Source organism: Aspergillus welwitschiae (genome assembly GCF_003344945.1).
Source record: "Aspergillus welwitschiae strain CBS 139.54b unplaced genomic scaffold BDQ94scaffold_4, whole genome shotgun sequence".
NCBI classification, from domain to species: Eukaryota; Fungi; Ascomycota; class Eurotiomycetes; order Eurotiales; family Aspergillaceae; genus Aspergillus; species Aspergillus welwitschiae.
Genome location: NW_020798698.1, coordinates 406,951 through 431,700, shown reverse-complemented (window position 1 = coordinate 431,700; position 24,750 = coordinate 406,951). Strand labels below are relative to the sequence as shown.

The window sequence follows — 24,750 nt, the reverse complement described above, 5'->3', positions numbered from 1 at the left end:
ATTATTGACGTTGGAAAAAGCAAATGGTACTAAGTAGTAGTTACATCAGACATGAATTAGAGCATATAGAGTCCTCATAAACCCGTAAGTAAATAAAAAAAAAGCGGGGAGATACCCAATTTTTCGTTTCTTTTTTCTGTTTTTCTTCTTGTTTCATCATCTTCAGATCATCCTAAATTCATAAACATATACATCATCCACATTGACCAAAAACGATACATGGGTCAGAATACTCCCAACCCATGAATCAATCAATCAGTCCTCCTTCGGCGGCGGCGAAAACACCTTCTTGAAGCGCAAGTGGAACAAATCATCAATGACCTCGCCCGTACTCTTCAGATTCTCTTTGACAATAGCAGAAGTGGGACGGGAGAAAAGCTCATCGATTTCCTCGAGGGACTTGTTCTTGGTCTCAGGCATGAAAATGATCTGGTAGAACCAGCCAATGAAGGCAATTCCACCATAGAAACCCAGAGTCAGACCGATCCGGCTCATGGCCTTCATCATGCGGGTGAAGTTGTAGGTGACGATGAAGGAGCAGAGGAAGAGGTTGGCGTCGGCGGTGGTCATGCCGTAACTGCGCAAATAAGTGGGGAAGACTTCGGCGGGCACGACCCAGGTGAGACAGGCGTAGGAGCCGAAGAAGGCCTGGTAGAGGATAATGCCGGTGAGGTAGACGCCCTGGGCGGCTTTGGGGTGGGTCTGGTAGTTGATCTGGTAGCCGATGCCCACCAGCACTAAGCCGATGAAAAACCCGGGGAGCATCGCATTGGCCCAGTAGCGGCGGCCAAACCGTTCCATGTACAGCACCGCCGGGATGGTGCCGATCAGGAGGGAGCCACCACCAACCAAAGACATGAAGACGCTGTCACGCTCGTCGAAGCCGATGGCACCCATCAGTGTGCTCATGTAGTACATGATGGCGTTGACACCGGTGAATTGGCCCAGGAAGACCATGATGTTGGCGTAGACCATGGCGCGACGGGCGCGCGGCACCGTGATGAAGTCCATCCAGGCGTACTTCTTGGTAGCGGCTTGTTCTTCGCGCTCGGCATCCACCGCCTGGCGCATGCCCAGGAACTCGTCCTTGGCGTCGTAGTCGTTGAAGCCGCGGATTCGCTTCCACACGCCGTAGGCTTCCACGGCCCGGCCCTTGTGCATGAGGTAACGCGGACTCTCCGGCAGGAAAAGCATACCCACCAGCAGAATGGTCGAGAACACCAGGGAAGATCCCAGGATGTAACGCCAGTTACCCTTGACATCGAGGAAGATGGCGGCCACGGCATAGCCCAGGACTTCACCGAGAGCGATGTTCAATTGGTACAGTGAGACGAGGTTACCACGCATCTTGCGGGGCACTGAAGTGACGTTAGTCGATACATTGGACGTTGACGATGATGATGTGTAAAAGGAAGTAAGGGGTAAAAGTACATACCAGACTCGGCGACATACACAGGGACTGTACCACCTTCCAGACCCACACCCATACCAAGCACGAAACGTCCAGCAAAGATCATACCGAAGCTGATGGCACCGGCCTCCAAGGCGGCACCGATAGTATACAGGATGCAGGAGACGATGATGGCCATGCGACGACCCAGGTACTCGTTGGCGGGGGAGAGGATCAGGGCACCGGCCACGGCACCCAGAGGCATACCAGCATCCACAAGACTACTTTGGTTGTCGGTGAGGTTCAATGCATCGGGCAGATAGATGTTGGCACCACTGATGAGGGACTGATCCAGACCGGAGAGCAGACCACCCATGGAGGCAAAGGCCACTAGGACGTAGGTATACACAGATGGATTGGAGAAGCCCACGAACCAACCGGGCTTCCTCTCCTGCAGCTGCTCTTCGAGTTGCAACAACTCTGCATCCATGGCAGCTTCGTTGAATTCCTCGATGGCCTTGGGGTCCTTGAGGACATCGTCCATCTCCAACGCGGTTCCCTCCTTGTGGTCATCATGGGAGGTGTCCAGGTCGTGTACGACACCCATGATTGGAAATGGAAAGTGCGGTGTGACAGCCGCTTGTGATATTAAAGGGAGATTTTTATGATATGTACAAGGGAGGTACAATCGGTGGGGGGGTGGGGAGAAGGAGTATAGGTTTTGTTCACTCTCTTTGCGGGTGTGAGAGAGGGTGAGATATAGAGAGAGAGAGAGAAGATGCCTCCCACGACCGGGGCAAGGATCTTCTGTATAGGAAGAGAGATAAGGTGGGGATAGAGACACACGCAGAAAGAAGACGAGAAAAGAGGTAGAAGTATCTAGGGAATGCCAGAAGGGGGGTGGTATTTAAAGGGCACACATATCGGCCCATGGGCCTCCTCCTCGTCCAACTACAACTACGACTGAGACTGAGTACTACCTCATCATTCCCCAAAAGCGTCATCGGCGTAAGAGGAGAGGATAAAAAAGGAAAAATTCAGAAAAAAAAAAAAAAAGAAGGACCCATCATGAGGACCGGGTTCGACTCGTTAGTATCGGGCCGTGGAACCAGTCAAGGAAGCCGACCACGCGAGGGCCAGCCGGGGGAGGGAGACAAGAAAAGGAAAAGATGCAGAAGTGGGGAACCGCATGATGGGCAGCAATCAAGCCTTCGAAAAGATGTCTGACCATTACGCATCGAACCGAGAGAAATGGAGTGGAATAAGTGGAATGGAAAGGAATGTCGCGATGCTGATTCTTCCCCAGAACAGAAGCGGAGGAGACAATTTCCCCGTGGGCAGCTCCCATTACCTAAGCCGGTGGATTCTCGGCGATACTCTGACCAGTCACGGTTCATTGAAAAATACCACGATACGCTTATTCCGGTTAGCCTCGTGGGGTAGGTTAGTTTTTGTTGCGCCATTTTTCTTTTCTTTTCTGTTCTGGCTTTCTCTTTTCGGGGCCCCGTGACTCTTCCGCTACTCCATACTGCATCTCCTTAGCGTAGAATTCCCCATAATCTCTTGACTGGTCTCGCTATCTTCCTCCGATTTCTTCCTTTGGCCTCCCCAAAGCTTTTCTTCCCCGTTCCCCGTTCACTCTCCACAAGCCCGAGCCCCTCATTCGCTGAACCCTCCTGCTGCCCCCCCTCTCTGACACTAGTTTAACTTCTTGCTGGGCGTGACACACTGACAACACGCGCACCGGGCTGAAGCGAAAGGGCAAAAAGGTAAGAGGAAGAAAAAGTCAAAAGCATGGCCTGGATGCGTTCCCCACTTCTATGCCCCCGGAAAAAAGGCCTTCCTGGCCAAGGGAAGAACGTTTACGCCCAGCCTTTTCTTACCTCACTCAAGCAATGCCATCAAGCAACAAGCAATTCGATGGACAGCCAAGACGGCACGGGAGGATGGAAACATGGTTTACAAACCAAGGGGAAAAGCTTGCCGATAATACAAGATCTAGGTTTCTATATTAGGATCTCTCATCTCGAGAGGATAAAGGTAGGTAGGTACACGAAGGCTCAACCAGAGAAACAGAGAGGAACACACAGAGTCCCCCGTCTCATGACGACGAAACCATGAAAATGTCCAACCCACTAAGGTAGATTAGCTTCTCTTCTTCCTCTCATTATTCCCTCTTCTCCTTCTTCAACTTCATCCCACTTTGCCGCCTTTTTGCCCTCCCGCGGACACCATCCGAGTTACCACAAGACTAGACACTAACCAGCAGTCCCCATCTTGCAATAAGCCCCTGCAGCCACTAATTCCTTCTCCTTGCCCCTTCGTTTTCCCCCACACACACGCACACCACCCCCAGCCCAAGGTAGGTGATGGAGTACAGTAAATTAGCCTAAACGTAACAAGAAACTAAAACGAAAAAAGGAAAAAAAAAGAAAAATTTCCTGCCCGATCATTTATCGTCTTCCCGGCATGCCTACCGGTTTTCGTGCGCTAGGATCCGCTCCCCCTCCAACATATGGCGAACCCGGCCGACTAGTCGAACTGCCCGGATTCTGCCCGGGACTGGGAGACCGGCCCCCATGTAATCTGGCTCGCAGTCTCTCCTGAGCCGACGCCGCTCGCTCTAGCCCTCCTCCTGTGACTGGTCCCGAGATCGTCTGATACGACCCGGCTCGCTGGCTAGGCAGCGGTCTCGCTGACCCGGTCGGCACACCTGCACCTGGTGACGGACTGTGCGGTGATGCAATCATCCCCGACGGTGCGCTGGCCGTGGCGGCTAGAGGCGCCCCCATACTTCCACCACTACCGCCGCCGGGTGCCAACCGACCTCGACGCAGACTGGCCGTCTGCGAGGCCGGAGCCGTCGCTGAACCCGAATCTCCCCACAAGTCTCCCAATCCGCCGCCTCCGCTGCGTCCATACGCCGATGCTGCTGGGCCGCCACCGGCCGCTGCTCCGGCCTGCACTTGCGTCGTCGCGATGACCCGTGCCGGCGCTGGCGTTGGCGCTTTCGGGTCCGGGGGAAGCCAGCCCGGGAAGGGCCGTCCTTTCTCCGTGTAGTAGGCGCGCAGCACGTTGGAAATGTGAGAGCAGTCTTCGTTGTCGGGGTCGTCGGCTTCGTCGCCTAGGGTGATGGCTCGGCGGAGGGAGGTGAGCCGCGTGCCCAGGTTCGAGATGGCGGAGGATGAGGTCAGGGATGAGAACATGATGGTTGGTGGTTCTCCTTCTTCTTCGTCTTCGTCTTCTTCTTGTTGTTTGTTTTATGCAGGTCCCCTTGACTAGTCCGGCGTGGAAGGGAAGATGGGGTTGCTCAAAAGGAGGTGAGTTGCTTAGGTGGGGTCGGCGTCAGGACACGAGGAGAGGCTGATGCTGGTCCGCGGGGCGAAACAAGAGCCGAGAAATTAAGCTGCAGCGGTGAGGAATTAAGGTGCTATTGAACACGGTATCTTGAACCGACCAGCGTGTAGAAGGGTGATCAGGAGGTATTGGTACAACCCCTTAGGGGAGGTTTGACATTGATTGATTGATTGACCTCACGGCTCTTGTTGGCGATCCACTCCGTTTCATCCCGCCGCTGCACGTGAGCTGCTCCAGTCGGTTTTTTGTTCCTCCCATCTGACACAGCCAACTGGTGGATCTTGTCTCAACATTCGTAACCTAGTTTATAACCTCCATGTAGTTGCGATGTACATAGTCTTATATCGCAGACCAGAACATTGGTGAACAATAAATTCATATATGCAATGGCGGGGTATGTATGCCCGATCGCAGCAGAGCAATAATAATAACAGACACAAAACAAATCTAAACCAGACAACGCCATACAGTACACGAAAGCAGCAGCAGCAGCAGCAGCAGCAGCAACATCAACAGAAACCCGTGCTTTTATGTTCAATGTCTCATCCCCTTCAAGCCAGGATGCTCTCCTTGCCAGCACCCTCAGTCTCATACTCGATCTCAACACGGGGGCCCTTCTTCCTCGGCTTAATCTGGGGAGCAGGACGCTTCCGCTTGAAGCCAGGCGCAGGCTTCTTCGCTTCCTCATCAGAGTGGTTGCTGTCATCCTCATCCTCATCACTGTCCTCATCCTCATCACTCTCATCATCATAATCGTCACTCGAGTCGCCAGACCCCTCACCAATCCAATCCTCGATATCCTCCAAATCCTCTTCATCCTCATCAATATCACTAACATACTCAACCTGACCAACACCCTCCTCTTCCTCCTCCTCATCCTCAAACTCAATCTCCTCCCCATCATCCAGATCCTCATCCCTCTCACCCTCTCCGCTCCTCTCCAACCCACGCAACACCTTCTTCCAAATGCCCTCCTCAACATTCAACGGCCGATCTCCATAAGCACCACTCCTCAACCGCTCAATCAGCTCCCTCTCAATTGCCCTCTCAATCTTCGCCGCACTCTCTGCCTTGCGTTCCCTGGCCTCCTCTCTCCGCCGAATCTTCGGCGCCAACTTCGTCACCACCTTCTCACCCAGCCTCTCATCTTCCTTAGCCAACTTCTTCATCCGAATCGCAACCTGCGTCAGCCGCGTCAGACGCTGCTTGCACTTGTGCACCAAGAACTTCGGCCAGTAGATCAGCCGCTCGTCCAACTGCTCCAGCGCCTTCGCGTAGTTCGACGACAGTCGTATCCGCTCCCACCATTTGCTGGGCATGTGCGCCCGTTCCACCGTCTTCATGTACAGGTACATCGCGCCTGTTTCGGGGTCCGACCGGATCGTGGCATACCGCGAGTTGGCGAGCGGGCACGATTGCCGGTTGCAGAGTCCGCTAACGTTGTATTCATTTCGGCAGAAGTTTTGGTTCTTAGTGGTTCTTTTCAAAAACAAATAATGGTTAGCTTTTTATTTATATACTTGTGGATTATATTCTCTCTCTTCTTTGTCGGTTCTTGTTGTGTTGTATGTATGTGGTAGGCGGAAATTTTTTTTATGCGCGGATAGAGATCGAGATAGAAACTTACTTGAGCTTATAGGCGCAGAATTGCTGGTTGATAACCTGCCAAACAATCTCGTCGGACGACATCTTGCCAAATACTTCTCGCGGTGGATTGATGTATCCCCGCTACGATTCAACCTGGTTTTGCTGGGGAGAAAAGGGAAGAGGGAGGTGCTGCTTGGCCGTCAAGGTGATGATTTCTGCCGCAGAAAAAAAGTTGCCGCAGTGATTGGTCACGTGGGGTCCACTGGGTTGCTTATCGATAAGGATGGTCCGTCCATCCATTCAAAACATTTCGAATGCTAAGATGGATTTCCAATATCAGGGCGATGTACAAAGAGAGTGTTTTGCATTGGGGTATTGTTCATTCATAACATAGCGTTAACATCTATCGTATGTACCAAGTCTCCTAATTTCGTAGGTTGTGGTGATAGGATTACCATCCTTCCATTTGCAGTGGAGCTCCGTCCCATTCGGTCCCCGTCCCGTTCATCAAAGGCCCGCCCATTTCAGCGTCCTCGCTGCCTCCGAAGGACTCCTCGCCTGCCATACCCCATCCCATTGCCTCGAGCTCCCGCACGAAGAAATCTCGCTCTTCTTCCATCATGGATGCGCCTTCTTCGCCTCCCATCACGTCCTTGTACCGGCGCAGGTGCCACCAGTGCGTCAGTCCGCGCAGTGCCTGTTCCAGTGGCAGCGCTTCTTCCACCTCCGAGTCAATGTCTCCGCCAGATAGCCAGTCGTCGCGGAGCTCCGGTCGGCAGTACAGGTAGATCGCCGTGATCACCCGCATGTTACTCTGGCGCCATTTGCGTCCACAGTATGGCACCTGCGATTTGAAGAGCTTGAGGGTATAGAACCGTAGGTGGGGGTCGGGGATCTTAAGCCCCTTGCGAAGGATAGTGCTCGACTTGTATTGCACCAGGAGAAGGCATCGATGGGCTTTGTCGCGAGTGATCTTCTGCATGATGTGGAGGTAATTGATCGCCGAAAAGAAGTTGCGGAATGAGAACACAGTAATCGGCTCTTTAGGTGGGGGTGCTGTAGGATATCCTAGCTCGTCAACTTCGGGACGATGAGGCCCTTCCATGAATTCAGGAACATGTACTTCGGGCGAAACGCCGCGTACTGAATTGCCTGTGTCCTGGCGATGTCGGGTGATGGGCGGAGGGACAGCCTCGTCGTCACTAGGCGAGGAGTCTTCGTCCAGGTCGGTTGTCGATTCCGGCGGCTGGTTCGAGTGTAGATGGCAGAATCGGAAAAATCTTATTTTCGTCAGTACATCTAAGCGGCTATATCACGAAAGAGCACCTACCCCAATTCCTCGCGATCGTTCTTCTGCGCTACTGCCTGGTCCACATCCTGGTGGGCAAACATCTTCAAAATCAAAGGCAGGTAGTTGGAGTCGAGTAGCAACTGCGTCATATACTCAAATTTCAGAATATCTAGGGCTTATCAGTACTTCCTTCCCAACACATTCAGGCCGGGGTAGCTTACGAGATCTCTTGAACCACTTGACAAGCAGTAGCAGAGAGCCAGAAATCGCTTTGCCGGTGATTTCCCGGAGCCGGATATTGTCGAGCTCGTCGATGGCAGCCTCGGAATTGAGATCAATATGCCCGTTGGCATGATTGGCTGGGAACCCATTGATCACCGATCCATAACCATCACTGGGAATGAGGCATCAGTAAACGCTAGACAATGGCAATTACAGGTGTATCACATACCCCATGGCCTGCGCAGCTTGTCCGTTGGCCTGGCTCACCATGGCGCTGACGTTCGTCAGAATTATCTTCAGAAAGACAATCGTTATAGACTGTAGATGCACTAGTGCTTGTCTCTGCGAGCCGTAAGTAAATGTTCCGTCACCTAGGGCGCCACGCAAACTCACATAGAACGATTCAACGGCATCCAGGCGTCGCTGGATGTCCGCATTGTCCGTTTCCTCCTCCGGTGAGCTGTCAGTACTCGGTCTTTTCTCGGAGACATTCAAATCCTGCAGCTCATCTGCCAGTCCACCAACGGCGTTCTCGTTCAAAAGAGGCTGGCTTTCATCAGGATACCAGCCGCGGTCGTATTTCATAAAACGCTCTCGCTCTTCCCACAGTTGTCGCATTGCCCTTGTCATCTTGACATGTGTTGAGAACAGCCTCCCAGCCTCGATGATGGATGCCGGAACATCACTACCCTGCCACTTCTTCCCCACAAGATTATCTTGCAGCTCTGTAGTGCCCTTGCCTCCAAGGTCGTTACTCGAATCGTCTAGAGGAGGGTACATGAAAGGAAAGTTTTGGTTTGTCTGGTAGTTTTGCTTCTTTCCCGCTTTTCCTCCTGGTCCAATGGGTGACGGTGGGGGAGAGGGTGCTGGGGTAGCGATGTGAACCGGGTGATGGATGATTGAACCACTACCACCACCCGCCACGGAAGGGCCAACCCCAGAGAAGGGGCCCGCAGAAGAGCTCATCCTGCTGGGATGTTGCGGGAGCGGTGGAAGAATCGAATTATTTTCTAGCTCTAGGGGGACCACGGGAGGTGGCGGGTTATATGCAGGATACTTGGACGTGATCTCCTGTCGAAAAGTGTGGTAATCCAGAGGTGAGGCAGTGAGGAAAGGTGTCCTTCTATTGGAGGTGTTTTTCCTTGCCTCGAGGGACGGCTCTAGTGCTTCCTTGGCCTCCTTCAATTTGTTACTGCCTCCGAAGAAAAGAAGCAAAGACTTCCAAAACAGAAGAATGACTCTGGTCAGCGGAACATTGGCAGAGTCGTCCCAACGCAACCGCGCAATGATCTCCACCAGAAATACAAGTAAATTTGGCTCCAGACTCATAAGAGTCTCTCTTAGAGGGGCATTCTGGGGATCAAGAGCATCTTGCGTGCGGCCAACCTCCACAGACAAATAGAAAGCCGTCAACACCAGGTTTGCTTCTCTCTCCAAAGCAGCAACATATGCAGGGTTGGCGCCCTCTTGCCCAGCACTGTCCGCGTCCAGTGCGGTTGAACTGCGATGCCTCTCAAAGACACAGCACAGGCAGTTCATCAGTGGCTGGAAACCCGAGCATTCTTGAAGCAGGGAAACATTCTGCTCAATCCATTTGATCTGGAGTGACCGGCTCTCGGGAGCCTCTGCACCTGGCTGAGGACGGCCCTCCGGGAGCTCATCCACAACTCGACCGGCCGTCAGGCCCCAGACACCAGTCAAAGCATAGCATATGGCCTCCAAGGCCTCAATTCGGACAAGAACCGCACGGTCACCTAAGTTATTAATAAGCTGGTTCATAAAGGTCTTTCGTAATTCATAAGAAGCGGTAATCCAGGACTGCGGGACATTATCCATAGACTGGTCTTCGCAGAAACAATTCCATCTATGTTCAAATGATGACTTCATGCCAATGAGCATGACTCTGTCGAACTCGCTGTACTGGAACCATTCCTCGACTTCCTCGGCGAATGGTTGGGAGTCGGCATACTCGAAAGCATACGCAGGCTGCTCAACCTTGGGCATCTCCTGGACCAGCTGCTTTAGCTGAGCGAGACTCAATGAATCAGATGGTCTTTCCACATTCTGCTGAACCGGTGCTGGAGGCGGTGGCTGTAGAGGGGGTGGTGGGGCAGCAGCATCCCGACGCAGCTCCGGGCGTTTTGGTGCTCTGTGAATCTCTACTGGTGCTTCATTAGGCGCAGTAGATACGTTCTGCTGTGACTGCTCCTGACGTAATCCCTCAGCTACCTCCTCCATCAACTGGTCATCGGAAACGGTACTGATATCCGTTCCAGTCTGGTCGACTTCGTCTGCTTTGACGAAATGATGCTCCTGCATGGCACTTTCCGCAGGCTCCGATGCATCATCCATGTTTGTGTAAATATGAGACAATAAAATTCTAGAGATGAAGGGATCATAAAAAAAAATTATGAAGGATGTTCAGAAACAAAATCGAGGGTATCAATTGGAAGTGAACAGGGGGTGAGCCCGGAAGAAGTTAAAAGAGAAAGTTAAAATCCAATCGACAAAGCGTGGCGGGAGAGAGAAGGTCAGAGATCAACCAACATGGTTATTTACTCAAGAAAAGGACACATGGTGTCTTTTATGGCGGTTCTGAGGCAGCTCTCTCCGCTGTCTTTGTGAATAGACGATGACCACGCGAGGAGTTTCGGGGAAGCCGTCGATCCGCGGGAGCTGGTGGTCACGTGCGAGGAACGCCCCTCGAAGTGGATCTTCCTTCCATAGTAGAGACCAAGGAGATCAAGGGGGAAATCTCAAGAAGATCTGCTAAAACAATTGAAAGCCAATTTCATGAACATAGGAGATCCAGACGTTAATCTATTGCTCCAACCCTTTCTAGCTCTATCCAAGGTCACATTCCCAAGCACTTAGTACTCTTACTACTACTCCGACAGTACTGCTGGCAGTTCTAGTAGTCCCCGTCTTGTTGCAATATATATCCTCAGGCGAAGCTGCATGTTCCAATCGGTAGTACCACCAGAACATTTATATTACTAAAATCTTCATCTTCAACAAAGCAATTAAGGAAGGACTAATCGCCAAGTTTACCTCATACTCGTAGATAAATGAAGCCTATCATAGTAGGCAAATCTGTAACTCCAGCCAGGATCGAACCAAGCCGAGGGACTTTCACTTCCCAGGCCTTGTATGCATTTATCAATCATAGGCAGTGAAATCTATGGGTATCACAGAGGACGGCGGATATACGAGCTTGCGCTTCAATGTCATCGAATCGCACTATTCGGTTTTCGACGATGCCTGACCTCCGGCCCCCTTCCGCTTCAGTTTTTGCTTGGCCTCCCAGCGTTGCCATCCGGCCTCGGCGAGATCTTCGTTCACAACCAAATCTCTCACACGAAAGAATTGAACAACCTCCAGATTCAAAACCCAATCAATCCATCCCTGTGACCTGAGTAGCCCGGTGATGAAGAACCAAGCGAACGCACAGATCATACCTGCGCCACACCCGGCCAGGACCTGCTTGGGGGTGTGGTAATTCAGGTAAATGCGGCTAACGGCTACTGCACCAGCACCGAGACACAGCACCAAGGAAATCAATACTCGCATCCAGAAGTGAAGGGCCGCACCCGACTGCGATAAGCTCGGGCTGTGTCGGTAGATGAGGAAGAGTGATGCATAGACGGCGAGATAGGCCATGAACTGGGCATGAGAAGATGGCATGCCATAGCCTTTACCCAGCATTTCTTTAGAGAGTCGTTAGCTCCATCCATTTCGTGTCGGAAAGCAAAACATCTGCAAAGAAATACCTACGTTTTGGCCTCTCCTCTTTGACGATGCGCTTGAGCACAAAATTCAGTGCCTCGCAACCCATCTGACCCGCAAACATCAAGACTACCTCAGCTTCTCTTGAAGCCCAGATCAGGGTAGCATAGCTCACGCATAGCGCTTGTGGCACTAAGGCAAGCCAGGCAGAAAGAAAGGAAATTGGATCATTGGGGTCCTATTTCCGTTTGATAGTCTTGGTCAGCGACGGTCCGGCGTTGAGATCCGGGCTACTTTGACTATTCAGGAGCATTGGCAAAGGAGACTTACGTAGTGGACATGAGTCAAAGACAAGGATGCCAATGGTATATCAGCCATTTTGTGGAACTCGGGGTCAAGTTCAAAAACAATGATTGAGTGATGTTTCTCTTTATATAGTCTTGCTGGGAGCTAGCAGATGGCGGGTGGACAAGGAACCAGAAGCTACCCAGAATTACAATACCAGCTGGCAGAACGGGCTAAACCGAATCAGAAAGACTGGCACACAGACATAACGGGTGAGAGATCTATTCGGGGTAGACAGATGTTGAAATTCTAGGATGGTCCTGCAGGTTGATCGGGTTGAACTTCTTTCTAGAATTAGGATGGCAGACGTCTGATTGTGACCAGTCTAGGCGATATCATCATCCTTCCCAGGAGAGAAGGTCACGAGTCCCTGCGGATGGTGGCATCGCCGCTTTTTGAGTCGCAGTCCCGACACCGCCTTGGGGGAACATGGCAGAACTAAAAGCGGCGAGAGGAATGAGGGGGAGGGGAAGATCGGGGTTGGCCTCAGGCTGACAAGGCTGTCGAGTCACCAAAAAAATAACGAACAATCGAGAACATTTCATTTCGTTTCATTCCATTTTCATTAATTTTCCATCATTTTCACATTGGAAAATGATGACCAAACTGGGCAGCAAATCCCGTGCTTGATGCCCATCCCATCTTTTTTTCCCACACACAAACATGTCTTTCCCTTCTTCTCCTGTTCGGTCCCAGCCAGCTCTTTAGTGTTTGCAACCATCTTCTTCCATCTTGTTCAACTACTGCTGCTGCTGCGCTGCTGCTAATCCTCTCTTATCTATCTCGGGTCATCAAATCATGACGCACTTCCCCCCAAAGCCTCGTTCTGATTGCCTCACCTCCTGTATATCTGTACTACAAACCACTACTAGAATAGACACTGCTGCTTCCTGTCTCCTTCAGTCTCGCCCGACCCTTCTCCCCTCCTGTGTTCGTCTATCGGCTCCACTGCCTCCATGACTATTGCCTGGTCCGCAACTATCGGCCGTACCTGAAAGGTGCACCCTCCCTCCGGATCTCCGCCACCGAACTTCCTGATTGATAAAACTATCCCCTCTGGCTAGATGCTGATCCATGGACTAGTTATTCTTAATTCTTTGCCCTTAACCACCTCTCCCTCACCGCCCTTAACCTCTCTTTTCACTTCGATTGCCTCCCCAGAGGAATGAATACAATAGAGAGATCGGAACAGTGACACTACCCGGGGTATACTGCGGCCATACCGTTTCGGCCTCGCTTCGCCGCAAGGCCTTCCTTGCCACCCAACACGTCTTGCTATTTGCGTCGATCAACTGGGAAATTTCAAGGCTATTTATTCACTCCTTACACTGCGGCGGCTTGCGTCCACCATGACAGAGTTGGACTCGCTTCCAGAAGATGAGCGCTCGGTGGAGTTATCATCCATTGCTGCCATCTACCCCGAGATCAAGATAGATCCGTCCTCGCCATTCAAAGCATCCCTCACCCTACCGGTTAAACCATCTGTTCCCCTGCGTGTCTGCTTCCAGCAACAATCCGAGACAGAGTTCCCCGCCGTCCTAACTCCTCCCACGTCGGTTGATGCCAACGATCCTGGCTTTCCTTTTAAGACAGGTGACCATAACTCCGCTAGCCTCAATCGCGATAGTCATACACTCTCACATCTTCCTCCCATCTGCCTCGAAATCGAGCTGCCCCAAGGTTACCCTTCCGAAGAAGCGCCCATTTTCAGGCTTGAAACAAACCCTCCGTGGTTGCCACCTTCTATATTGTCAGGTCTTTTGGATGACGGAAAACGTCTTTGGGAGGAATGTGGCAAGGACCTCGTGGTATACACATATATTGACCATCTTCAGCAACTTGGGGAGTCAGCTTTTGGGGTTGGTGACATATCCGGTGGCGAAGTTCAACTTCCCCGTGAGTTAAAGATCGCATTGCTAGACTTCAACAACAAAGCCGAACGGGAAAGGTTCGAGGAGGAGACCTTTGAGTGTGGAGTCTGTCTCGAACCCAAGAAGGGCACGATTTGCCACCGACTCGTACTTTGTGGGCATGTCTTCTGCGTGCCATGTCTCCAAGACTTCTACAACTCTTGTATAACGGAAGGCGACGTCGAAGGTGTCAAGTGTTTGGCTCCTGGTTGTGGTAAAGAATCAAACGGTGCCTCTCCCACCGACGCCCGTCCGAAGAAACGCAAAAAGCAAGATCGAACCCTGAGCCCCAGCGAGCTTCTCCAGATCCCGTTAGAACAAGAGACAGTGCAGCGTTACGTTTTTCTGAAACGGAAGAAGAAGCTCGAGGCGGACAAGTCGACTGTGTATTGCCCACGGCAGTGGTGTCAAGGAGCCGCACGATCCAAGAGACACCCCAAGCCTGTTGATCCAATGACAGATGACCTCGATGACGAAGATGACGAAGATGAAGAGGGACCCGTGTTCGATCCCCTAGGGGAGGAGGCTCAGCTGCCACCAATGTCCGAGCGTGTCGCCATCTGCGAAGATTGCAACTATGCCTTCTGTTGTGTTTGCAAGAAGGGCTGGCATGGCGAACTCGTACGGTGCTTCCCTCGCCGCGAAGCAGAGCTTTCGGCCGAGGAGAAAGCAACGGAAGAGTATCTGCGTATGTACACCTCGGCATGTCCGACATGCGATGCTCCATGCCAGAAGCAAATGGGTTGCAACCATATGATATGTTTCAAATGCGACACCCACTTCTGCTATCTCTGCTCTAGTTGGCTCTGCGAAGACAACCCTTACCGCCATTTCAACGACATCAACAGTGGATGTTTCAATCGACTGTGGGATCTGGAAGGTGGCGATGGGATCAATCCCGATGGAGCCGCAGCCTTGCATCGTGTACCCGACGAACTGCTGGACTTCGACGATGGCAGCGATGACGAGGACCTCGTTGCTTGGGAACTCGGCAGACGACCTCCACCTCCTGCTCCGGTCCCTCCAAGAGTCAACAACGGCGCAGCCGGAGGTAATCGCCATCGTGGGAACAACGCCAATGATCTCGACGCCGCAGGTCGAGCAGCCGCAGCTGAAAGACAAGCTCAAGCACGAGCAATGGCCGAGGTCCGCCGTCGTCCAGATGGCGAGCCTCCCCGAGTCAGACGCCCGGGACTCCAGAGGTTTCTGGACCTGGTCCTGAATGACCGGGAAGACGAATGGGACAGTGACGAGCTAGATGATGATTTCTAGCAATGGCCCCATCACTTCCACGGATCTAAATATATTGGAACCTCCTACCACACCTCACCCCCCTTTTGGTATCTATACTTGTTTCTTCATGGATATACCGTATCACGACACGACTCATGTACGTTTTGCGAAGCTTGCCATTCATCTCTAACTATGACCTTGACGACTATGACTATGCATGCATCTTGCATTAGCGAAAATGTTCATTGGTTTTGGACATATTCCTTTTTTTTTTCTCTTTGCATCACACTGCATCCAACATCCAAAGTTCAAATTAAGCCATGTTGATCTTCTTTGGCATGTATATCATGATATGTTTTTCTGTTTCAAAAAGAAAGCAACGTCTATTTAATACTCGCTTTTCCATTTTCTTCCCGATCGAAACCTTGCATTTCGATTACAAAATAGGGTAAAGTAAACCATACATCCGTATAAACAACACATATCGGAGTCAAAAGTATGTCCATTGAGACCACGGAAATAGAAAAGGTGAGGGGCCTCAGATCCCGAAATAAGAGAAACTAAATAACAGAGAGAAATAAGAGCGATCGAGTAACCCAGTCTTAGAAAGAGACCCTAGCACCTTGGAACGAACTTCTTGGTTTGGAATCCACGGTCAAAGCGCTGTGCTTAAAAGTTTCAGTGACAACAACAATACGCTCCAAAAACGCCCTTTTTCATATATGCAATGCGAGGAAGAGGAGATCAATGGCTCGCACCCTCACGCTCACGCCCCAGTACTTTTCATCACACTATCCTAAATCTATCATAATTTTGCTTTTTGTGGCACAAATAAAGAACCTATACAAGGAGGATATCATCTTCCTCGTCGAGATCCTGGCCATTTGGACCGGCATCCGTAGTATTCCACTTGTACCAGAACTCATAACTCATGATGGTATGGTCCGCGTACATGAGCATTAGCCGGTAATGGCGCGATGGGTTCCAGCCGCGCCAACTCTCCTCGGGCTGATAGGCACTGCTTGCGCGGGCGTGGCATTCTGGCAAGCTGAGCGGGGGTGGTTGGGGGCTGTCGTCATCGGCAGTGGTAGTTTCACTGGGATCGATTTCTGAATCGTTGATCTCTTCATTGAAGGAACTCTGTTGCAGCATGACGCTGCTTGATAGAGAGGAGTTGGGTTCGTCATGACTCAGGTACTTGAATTGGAAAGCGAGGTCGTCGGGCTTGACGTCGCGGGGAATATAAGGCACGTCCGGCGGGATCTCGAAACCTTGGATGGGACTGACGCTCATTCCCAAGATGGGGACGAGAGGACGGTCGCCGTATTTTTCTTGACTCTCGAACGGTACAATCCAATCAACTCGGAATGATAGGCCGGTTGCTTCAGATTCCGTGAGGGCTATAACGGCTGCGCGGCCTTTTTGGGAGGCGGCAATCACGATGCCATGTTCTGGGACATATTTAACCATGTTGAAGCGATCGCAGGCTCGGATGGAGACAATGGGGTGGGTAAGGGGTTGTCGTAAAGGGTCGCCGCAGACGACTGTGGCGTAATTCGCGAATGGATGGGGTATCAAACGGATGTCTGTTTGTGAGAAGTGTAGGATGGGAAATCGGGAACCTGCTGAATTCGTAACCGAAATGTTATCAACATGACAATGTCTACAGGGGGTAGGGCTTTGAGGGTAATCAACTCACCGTCAAGTAATGGGTATGAAACAGGCCCAGCTGCTGACATATCGCTATTATAGGAGGAACTACTGTCGGCATTATCCAGCTCATGATCGGAACTGTAAGTGCCTCCAGCCAGGTAATAATCTATTTCGTCCTCATAGAATTCGGTACCGGGTGCTTCGCCACCAAGAGCCTCAAGAAGTGCGAATTGAAGGAATTCTGGTGTGGTCAAGGGGCCAGGGCCTGGATGAAGAGCGTCAATTCTTTGAACTGTGCGGTCTAGTGGCTGGTAATGGCCATTACCTGCTGCATTATGCGCTCCCACATCCACATCAGAGCCGTCGCGGCTCAAGTTGTCGCCATATACAGACCCGTTGACGGCTCGGTGGCTGAACGTATCAGCAAAGTCGAAAGGACGAACATTTCCCGTGATCGTGGACGATCCGTTGGCATCAAGAAACTCTGCCAATGCGCCATCGCTTGGATTCCGACGAAGTGCCGCTGATGAGCCGTCAGCAAAAGCGGCCTGGGATGGGCCGTTTCGTCTGCTAATGCAACAGTCGGCTCCAAATATGTCGGGCAAAACAGGTTCCTCTGACTCGATCTTCACTGCAGGTGGGAAGAAGTTGTATATCTGTGAAGCGTTCGGTATCCGACTGTTCGCTCTCGTTAGGTCGTAAACAGTCCGGCCGCCCTTTACCCGGCGATTGGGTGGGCCGCCACAAGCTTCTTCAGTAGACTTAACACGATGGAAGGTCCGCGGGTCGAGGGCAATCACAGACCAGCCACGTTCACTATCACCTGGTCAGTGGTTCGAGTCCTAGTGCTCAAGCTGGGGATAAAACCGTACTCGTTACGTAGGGTCTCCGGGAAGAACTTGAAAGAGACATCATTGAAGTGATTTACGTTGAAAGGGCCAAGACTATCCCATACCCGCCATACAAGGAGCCTATTATCGATGTCTGTGCTGACCATCCAATTGCCGTTAGGATCGAGATCGCAATTCAAGAAACCAACGGAAGGGATATTAGCGTAATGACCAGTATAAGTCAGCTTAACATTTCGTGTGCGGTGTCTGTCCGGCATCAGATGTCGCAGCTGATTGAACTGGTCCTTGGTCCTGACCTCCAGCCAGGTTTGGCCGTAATCGATCATATCATCATCGTCTTCTGGGTGATAGCTCGAGCTACTGCTTTCCGAAGTGGGGTTCACGAGTGCAAAGGCAAAAACGGTTATGAGGCCCGTATTCGCGCTCACTGCAATGAGGCGGGCGAATTTATGGATAGCCAGGCCCCAGGCACTAGCTTGAACAAATTCCACAAAGAATGGATCCACCTGGGATCCATCGAGGGGGCGCTCTTCCTTATTCTCTGCCGCTCGCTTCAAGGCAGAGAAGATGGCCTCGACTCGATACCCACAAACGTTGCCGGAATCAGTAACAAGTAATAGGACTTCATCTCGACCTAGATCATCCACAAGGAGGTTGTTGATCGCGTGTGGCGAAGCTGGTGCAATATAGCCGCTAGCATGGGGAACCTTCATTACGGGGGTTATTATCATCTCGGGCTTGTTTCCCAGCGTCTGAAACGACCCTGATGGCTCCCAGACATAGATTTGGTGACTGTAAGCGACGAACAATAAGTTTCGGCGCTGGGAAAGCGCCATCTTCAGCAAAATTAGCGCATGGCACTCAGGTAGCACAAGAAAGGCAGCAAAAAAGTACCAAGTTATTCCTCCAAGTGGCGGTCTGAGGAGGGAAGGTATCATCTGCGCTGCAGTTTCGTTCAGCATCGCTAACAGACAGCGTTTCGGATCATGGCAGCAGAAACATACGAAGAGTACTTGGTGGGAGGTCAGCATGCCTGTAAGTCGATTTGCACACTAAAGTAGCTTTCATGACGGTAGAAGAGGGGTAGCTACATACTCTTTTGGACCCTTTCTCGACATTCAAAGGCCGAAGCTGTAGACCTTCTCGAGGCCGCACTTTTGGCAGCTTACCAGCATCGCTACTGAACGCCATGTTGGCAGCCTGGCAGTCGCTAACGGGAGGATATGGGTTGGATACAAGGACAAAGTGCGCCGAAGTATATTTCCGACGATCAACCACTCACGTTCGAGGTGTACGGATCGGGGGAAGTGAAGGCGGCAAGATGACCGACATACACAGGCGTCGAGGGGCAGTTCTGGAGGGAATACAATCTCGGTGACATCACATGGAGTCGAACGATGGCCGGGTTTGTTGTCCAAAGCTGCGGCGGAACTCGTGAGTCTGGCGAAGGCACATACCACAAGAGTAAGCGATCTAGAAGATCCTGCTCAGGAATCTCATCTCCGGGTAGATGCCATCACAAATCGGACTGCCTCAACACAGCCGGGCTGATATGAGGTCACTTTCAGCCCGTCCTGGCTGCCTTAGGCACAAGACTGCGCACGTGCCACCGGTGGTTCTCCGGGAGCTTCAGCTTCACTTCCCCGATTCATCCTGGATTCTTTTCCGACGTGTTTAAACCACTGCTTCCCGTTGGGTTAACCCTCAAAATGGATCTCGTCGCAGGTGTTCGGAAAGAGGGCAGCCGGTCAGTTCCCCAATTATACCTACCCTGGTGAGATGATATCCTAAACTAACTGTCACTTCCAGTGGCGGCCGCGGTGATTTCAAATGGTCCGATGTCAAAGATTCCGCGCACCGCGAGAACTATCTCGGCCACTCGGTAATGGCCCCTGTCGGACGCTGGCAACAGGGAAAGGATTTAATGTGGTATGCAAAGGGGGACGGTGATGACGAAGATCAGGCCAGAAAGGAGCGTGAGGAGAAACAGCGCGTCAAGGAAGCTGAGGAAGAAGCGATGGCACGAGCTTTAGGTCTTCCTATACCACCTAAGGCGTCAGACAATGCCAACTTGGTGCCTCTAGGGGACAAAGAGGGGCAAAGGACAATACAGGATGCTACAGAAGATGGCGATGAGAAAGAAGGAAAGGGCATTGGATATGGCTCGTCCCGACGCAGCGGCCGTAGTCGAAGCCCCGGGAGGGACCGAAAGCGAGACCGCCCAGGCGACAGAGATAGGGATAGGGACAGGGACAGGGAACGAGAGCGCAGGCATCGCAGGCACGGTGAGGAGCGCGAGCGACGTCATCGCAGTCATCGCCACAGATCTAGAAGTAGGTCGCGTGATCGTGATCATGATCGCGATCGCGACCACAGAAGAAGACGCTCGCGATCACGGTCGAGAAGTAGAGACCGGAGACGTGATGATCATAGGAGGCAGCGAGAGGACCGTCATCGCACTCACCTGAGAGAAAGGGATTCTCCCGACCATCATCGACGACGCTGAAATTAGAGTCGCCATTCCTTGATTTGCATGATATTCTCGGCGTTCGGGATTTAACATTGTACAGACTTTGATGATACTCCAGGATATCTAAACTATGCCATACATACTTCTCCTACATGGGGCTACAGCTCATCATGGCCCTTCTGCTCGCTGGCGGGCAGATCGGGCATGGACATCATCTTCACCACCATACTGGTCCAGCCGGTGAAGTGTTGGGTCCGCTGTCCGCTTCCGGTTTCGGGGTTATATTGCTCCCAGGCAAATCCGGTCTTCTTCCACTCCTGGAAGACATTCTCAACCAAGTTCTTGCGCAGGTTGGAATACAGCTCACGAGCCTGTTCCTTGTGAGGGCCGGAAACGATCGCAATATCCTAAAATGAGAAGGTCAGCATTATTGCGAGGGGTCTTGTCTAGAGCAGATAGCTACTTACGTAGAGGTTCTTAAGCACCAAGTAGTTGATGTTAACCCAGATGGGGCTTCTCCAGTAGTTCTCAGCGGTGCCGTAGAATTGGTCCTTCTTGCTCAAGCTGCGAATACCATAGTCGCTCCAGAGCTCCTCCGGGTCACCAATCAAATCCAAAATGGCCTTCAAGCGGGGGCTATCCGGGCCCAGCATGCCAGTGAGGAAGGGGAAGATGGAGATATAACCCTTGTGGCAAACGTGGACATGCTCCTCATATTCATCGATAGTCGCATCGCAGTAAGTACGAGCGTCGTCATCCCAGTGAAGATCATCGATGTTTCTCTCGATGGCGGTTTCGTAGGTCTTGAACACCTCAGCGTCCTCTGTCTCCCCAATGGTCACCGCAATACGACGAAGAGCACGAGTCATCATGCCCATCCAGCTCATAAGGTCGACGTGCAGCTCACCGGGGTGGGGAGGTTGAGGCCGAGGATAATCATCCAATCCAGACGTCAGGATATGCTGGATCGAGCGTCCACGCCAGCGGTAGGCTTCCCTAGTAGAATATGCCTCACGGTCATAGGACTTGATGTCACCTTTCTGGGTGCTTCTGTACCAGTAGTAATGCTTCTTGAGCAACGGGTAGATTGAGCGGATAAATGCTTCACCCAACTCAGGTTGGTCGACGAAAATAGAGCGGAGGTTGTCAGTGACCCCAGAATCAGCGTATGTCTGCATCGAGGCGTTCTTCTTCGCTTCCAGCTTATCGATGAAAGCCTCCAGAATGATGAAAAGCGTCGGAGGATTGGCATAATGAGGGTATTGGATCGTGAACTCGGGAGGAACCTTGCTGCGAGCCTCGGATCCAAGAATCTGCTCTCTGGCAATCCAACCATCCTCATCCATTAAACTAAGCCAGCTCTTGACGATCTCAAGTCTTGTTGGAGTTAGTCAATCTATAAGTAATGCTGTGCCAGACTCTGGATTCCGGAAACTTACGCGAGGTCTGTATCCCAATCGATAACTGGAATCAGGTGGAAACCTTCATCCCAGAGAAATCCTCTAGGGAAGAATGGGCGAGAGGGAACGCAAGTGAAGAGATCCTTCGGACCCTCAAGGATGGGCTGTGCCCGACCCCTAGCCTCGGCAGTTTCTTCCCAGAAGCCTTCATTCTCCTCGTCATACTCCGGTGCGGCCGAACGATCAACGATATCTGTTCCGTGGAAGAATCCAATTCCACCGACAAGGTTCGAGAGCATGGACTTGGAAAATTCGGTGTATTCCGCAGTATCAAATGGCGCTTGCGGGGGGTGAACGCTTTCGAACCGTTCGGAGAACTCAAGAGAGGCGCTTGAGATCTGCTCGGTAAGAAGCTCAGCTATCGACACATTCGTTAGTCTAGGTTGAATATCTAGGTCGAGGGCAAAATATCTCACAAGTCATAGGCTGCGGAGAAGATGCAGAAGAGAAAAGAATATCGAACTAGCAATGGTAAGTATCATTTCATAGGTGGGGTGAATTTGCGCGAAATACCTCGAAAGAGCCCTTGAAAACCTTCTGCACAAGGTGCATGTTACCATCACCGGGCTCATTCTTGATGGTGAAGAGCTGGTAGGGAGGGGGAGGGTTCTCTGATCCATACTTTTCGACCATTTCGTCGACCTCTTTCTTCATCTGCGTAAACATGATAACTGCACATGAAGTTAGCGTCATTATCCTGAAGGAGAGATTGTAATATCCAGCAATGGAGCCGAACCTTTAGTCTGCCAGAGCTGCTCTGGGTGCATGGTCAGACTCGACACCAAGGTACGGTCCAGGGGCTTCTCGTCATATGTTGGGTGACCGTGCTCCGGATACTCGTTGCTCTCAGGGCCAGAAGTAACATCGATCGAGAAATCGCCGAGATCCGTCGTAAAGCCACCCAGTTTAACATCACCCGTAAAGCCGCGAGGATCCTCAGGTTCGCCCTCAACGCCCAGGTTGCCAAGTCCCTCCAAGCCCGCATAGAAAAGAACACTTGTAGGTTGATCAGGATCAGCATCACCGCGCGGAACACCCTTCACGCGAGCAGCCCAGCTGCCTCCATGTTGTCCACCGGGGACCTTCACGAAATCGATCGTCAGATCAAGGGAGTTTCCGGCATCATGGATTGTCTGGCGGCCACCCTTCCGGATGTCGTACTCATCCCAGCCATAGCCAGCCATGCCTTCATTTTGCTCGCAGGTATGTCTAAAGTCTTATGAACACCGTCAGTCATAAGTTGGGCGGATACAATTGTTGGAGGGAAGAGACCGGTCTGCTTGTTCCGGACACATACTCTGTTGCGCCGTGGCATAATTGTCCACCTTCGCCCACATCAATCCTGCAAACAGGCTGTTCGGGATGCGAGGGCGAACCCCAAAGTAGAGGTTTGGTTTATATGGGCCCCATAGCAAAGACTGGTTGTTGGCTCTGGCTACCTCGCTGCTCAGAACGGAGAGATCATCGGCCGGAGCTTGACTGGAGAGTACCGCAGCGGCATTGAGTACCGGCGTCAAGATTGCGGATATCTTAGAAAGATGCATTTTCTATATCGAAAGCATCCAGAACTCAATTCAAACCTCAGAGACTGAGGACGATCATGGAGGGGACAAATTGAGACCGATGCGGTTCAGTTCATTGAAATGCGCGTCGTTGTTACTATCTGGCATCTGCTGGAGCGGCCGGCCTCCGCTCCGCAAATTACGTGGCCCAAGCTCCACCTCCCGACAATGGGTCCTGCAGCCTGCAATAAGCTCCTGCTAGAGAGAACTATAAATCTACCTGCAATTAATGCATTTGCTGTGCAGAATGCTATCTACAGCCTTCTATTCTTAAAGAAAATTCCTCGGATCCAGAGAATTGATCTTCGCGCTCTTAGCTGCACCATCGAAAACGAATTCGCTGATCAGCTTGCCAGTACCCGGCGCGTTCTGTATGCCCCAGCAAGTATGACCAGCAGCAAGGTATAATCCCTTGGTGCCAGTATGGCCAATCAATGGACCTCCGCGTGCAGCAGCCACATTAGGCAAGTAACAAGCCTGTCGGGCTAAGACCTCGCCATCACGGAGTCGATCAGAGATGCTGCCGACCTGGTTGATAATGTCCTGGCATCGCACTTGGTCCACTTCAACATCTGCGCTGGTTTTCGGAAGTGGAACGACGTGGTCGCCTTCACCACATGCATAGACCGTGTTGTCTGGGCGAGCGTAAATCTCTGGCGCTGCCTCATCAGGCCGAGAAGGCTTCGTAGGATCGAAGTTGGCCGGGAGATCAATGCTGGTGAAAAGAGTGTATGCGCTGACTGGCTCAACTGGCCGGATAACAACACTATGTGCGCGAGTTGCCGTGATAGGGGCTTCTGGCAAGACCGACCTCGTCCAAGGACCGGCAGCAACAACAACGTCTGTTGCTGAGATGCTGTGCGATTCGGCCGTCTTCTTATCGGTATATGTCACTGACTGGACAGCATCTCCGGAATAGTCGATGCCAGTAACCGAACCCAGAATAATCTTTGCGCCCTTCTCTTCGGCAAGCTTAGCGATAGAAGTCGTAAAGAGATAAGGATGAACCTGTGCAGTCTCTCCGGGATCGCTCATGCTTGTGTAGCTTCTCACAGACTCGGGCTCAAACCAGTCTAGATCTTTGGGGAACTTTGCAGCTTTCAATTTTCCCATAGCATCGGCGCTCCGCTTCTGTAGCGACACCGAGCTCCCGCTTGCTCCTGCGCCGGTATCTTTCTTGTCACTGAGAGGACGGCCCTTCGCCATGAGCTGCCCACAATTGACTTCTCGATAACCCCATCTCTCCTTGCCATTATGCTCTTTAGCCAAGTCCGCATGCAACTTGTAGCTCAGTGGGACGATATTGCTCGGGTAAGCCCACAATGCCAGAAGGCCTCCTGCTTTGCCCGACGCCCCTCCTGCAATGTCGGATGCTTCGATCAAAGTCACCGAATGCCGTGAGGGATCAAAAGAAGGATGTCTGGTCAAGTAATAGGCTGAGCAGCATCCAATGATACCACCACCTTAAGGAAGAGCCATTAGCACGCATCTTCCGAGCTGTGCGGGGTAGATAAAGATAAGTAGATTGATGCGCATGCGGCGCACACGTACCAACGATCACAATTTCACGGCGTTCACCAGAGGTCGGCATCTTGTGGTATGGCGCAATTCTAGACGCCAGAGCTTTCAGAGGAGCCACGGTGATGAGATGACGAGGGGCTTGATGTGATGCCGGGGAGTCGAGTTGGTGTCG

The 24,750-nt window shown here is 51.8% G+C and overlaps 11 protein-coding genes across 11 annotated transcripts; 3 read left to right on the top strand and 8 right to left on the bottom strand.

The window, feature by feature from the left end:
• Positions 1-43: 43 nt before the first annotated feature.
• Positions 44-2,158, bottom strand: BDQ94DRAFT_89972 (putative MFS sugar transporter). Its single transcript, XM_026776806.1, has 2 exons — positions 1,436-2,158; positions 44-1,358 (listed from the first exon to the last, which is right to left on the bottom strand). Exons 1-2 carry the CDS (start codon positions 1,995-1,997, stop codon positions 256-258), a joined length of 1,665 nt encoding a protein of 554 aa, XP_026630453.1. The 5' UTR covers positions 1,998-2,158; the 3' UTR covers positions 44-255.
• On the top strand, positions 2,144-2,722 carry BDQ94DRAFT_89979 (uncharacterized protein). Its single transcript, XM_026776807.1, has one exon. It carries the CDS (start codon positions 2,321-2,323, stop codon positions 2,615-2,617), a length of 297 nt encoding a protein of 98 aa, XP_026630452.1. The 5' UTR covers positions 2,144-2,320; the 3' UTR covers positions 2,618-2,722.
• Positions 2,723-3,798: 1,076 nt separating this feature from the next.
• BDQ94DRAFT_136414 (uncharacterized protein) lies at positions 3,799-4,268 on the bottom strand. Its single transcript, XM_026764856.1, has one exon. The coding sequence runs from the start codon at positions 4,180-4,182 to the stop codon at positions 3,844-3,846; it is 339 nt and encodes a 112-aa protein (XP_026630451.1). The 5' UTR covers positions 4,183-4,268; the 3' UTR covers positions 3,799-3,843.
• A 910-nt stretch (positions 4,269-5,178) lies between these two features.
• BDQ94DRAFT_136411 (ribosome biosynthesis protein MAK16) lies at positions 5,179-6,539 on the bottom strand. Its single transcript, XM_026764855.1, has 2 exons — positions 6,375-6,539; positions 5,179-6,226 (listed from the first exon to the last, which is right to left on the bottom strand). Exons 1-2 carry the CDS (start codon positions 6,434-6,436, stop codon positions 5,299-5,301), a joined length of 990 nt encoding a protein of 329 aa, XP_026630450.1. The 5' UTR covers positions 6,437-6,539; the 3' UTR covers positions 5,179-5,298.
• Positions 6,540-6,542: 3 nt separating this feature from the next.
• On the bottom strand, positions 6,543-10,459 carry BDQ94DRAFT_182753 (FAR11/STRIP family protein). The gene is made up of 5 exons (XM_026774229.1): positions 8,241-10,459; positions 8,077-8,189; positions 7,847-8,019; positions 7,665-7,794; positions 6,543-7,614 (listed from the first exon to the last, which is right to left on the bottom strand). Exons 1-5 carry the CDS (start codon positions 10,197-10,199, stop codon positions 6,786-6,788), a joined length of 3,204 nt encoding a protein of 1,067 aa, XP_026630449.1. The 5' UTR covers positions 10,200-10,459; the 3' UTR covers positions 6,543-6,785.
• A 180-nt stretch (positions 10,460-10,639) lies between these two features.
• BDQ94DRAFT_136406 (phosphatase PAP2 family protein) lies at positions 10,640-12,259 on the bottom strand. Its single transcript, XM_026764854.1, has 3 exons — positions 11,904-12,259; positions 11,622-11,811; positions 10,640-11,554 (listed from the first exon to the last, which is right to left on the bottom strand). Exons 1-3 carry the CDS (start codon positions 11,949-11,951, stop codon positions 11,088-11,090), a joined length of 705 nt encoding a protein of 234 aa, XP_026630448.1. The 5' UTR covers positions 11,952-12,259; the 3' UTR covers positions 10,640-11,087.
• An 856-nt stretch (positions 12,260-13,115) lies between these two features.
• On the top strand, positions 13,116-15,189 carry BDQ94DRAFT_89925 (RBR-type E3 ubiquitin transferase). The gene has a single exon (XM_026776805.1). The coding sequence runs from the start codon at positions 13,268-13,270 to the stop codon at positions 15,098-15,100; it is 1,833 nt and encodes a 610-aa protein (XP_026630447.1). The 5' UTR covers positions 13,116-13,267; the 3' UTR covers positions 15,101-15,189.
• A 712-nt stretch (positions 15,190-15,901) lies between these two features.
• Positions 15,902-18,756, bottom strand: BDQ94DRAFT_166618 (uncharacterized protein; the record flags this gene model as incomplete). Its single annotated transcript, XM_026770592.1, has 6 exons — positions 15,902-16,683; positions 16,761-17,530; positions 17,587-18,401; positions 18,460-18,508; positions 18,570-18,577; positions 18,661-18,756. 6 exons carry the CDS (start codon positions 18,754-18,756, stop codon positions 15,902-15,904), a joined length of 2,520 nt encoding a protein of 839 aa, XP_026630446.1.
• A 518-nt stretch (positions 18,757-19,274) lies between these two features.
• On the top strand, positions 19,275-20,033 carry BDQ94DRAFT_166617 (MMtag domain-containing protein; the record flags this gene model as incomplete). Its single annotated transcript, XM_026770591.1, has 3 exons — positions 19,275-19,312; positions 19,375-19,639; positions 19,689-20,033. 3 exons carry the CDS (start codon positions 19,275-19,277, stop codon positions 20,031-20,033), a joined length of 648 nt encoding a protein of 215 aa, XP_026630445.1.
• A 160-nt stretch (positions 20,034-20,193) lies between these two features.
• Positions 20,194-23,039, bottom strand: cwh41 (mannosyl-oligosaccharide glucosidase; the record flags this gene model as incomplete). Its single annotated transcript, XM_026770590.1, has 7 exons — positions 20,194-20,442; positions 20,503-21,412; positions 21,475-21,853; positions 21,912-21,957; positions 22,009-22,166; positions 22,232-22,711; positions 22,793-23,039. 7 exons carry the CDS (start codon positions 23,037-23,039, stop codon positions 20,194-20,196), a joined length of 2,469 nt encoding a protein of 822 aa, XP_026630444.1.
• Positions 23,040-23,131: 92 nt separating this feature from the next.
• BDQ94DRAFT_136395 (NAD(P)/FAD-dependent oxidoreductase) lies at positions 23,132-24,723 on the bottom strand. The gene is made up of 2 exons (XM_026764853.1): positions 24,609-24,723; positions 23,132-24,520 (listed from the first exon to the last, which is right to left on the bottom strand). The coding sequence occupies exons 1-2, from the start codon at positions 24,646-24,648 to the stop codon at positions 23,328-23,330; spliced, it is 1,233 nt and encodes a 410-aa protein (XP_026630443.1). The 5' UTR covers positions 24,649-24,723; the 3' UTR covers positions 23,132-23,327.
• Positions 24,724-24,750: the final 27 nt, after the last annotated feature.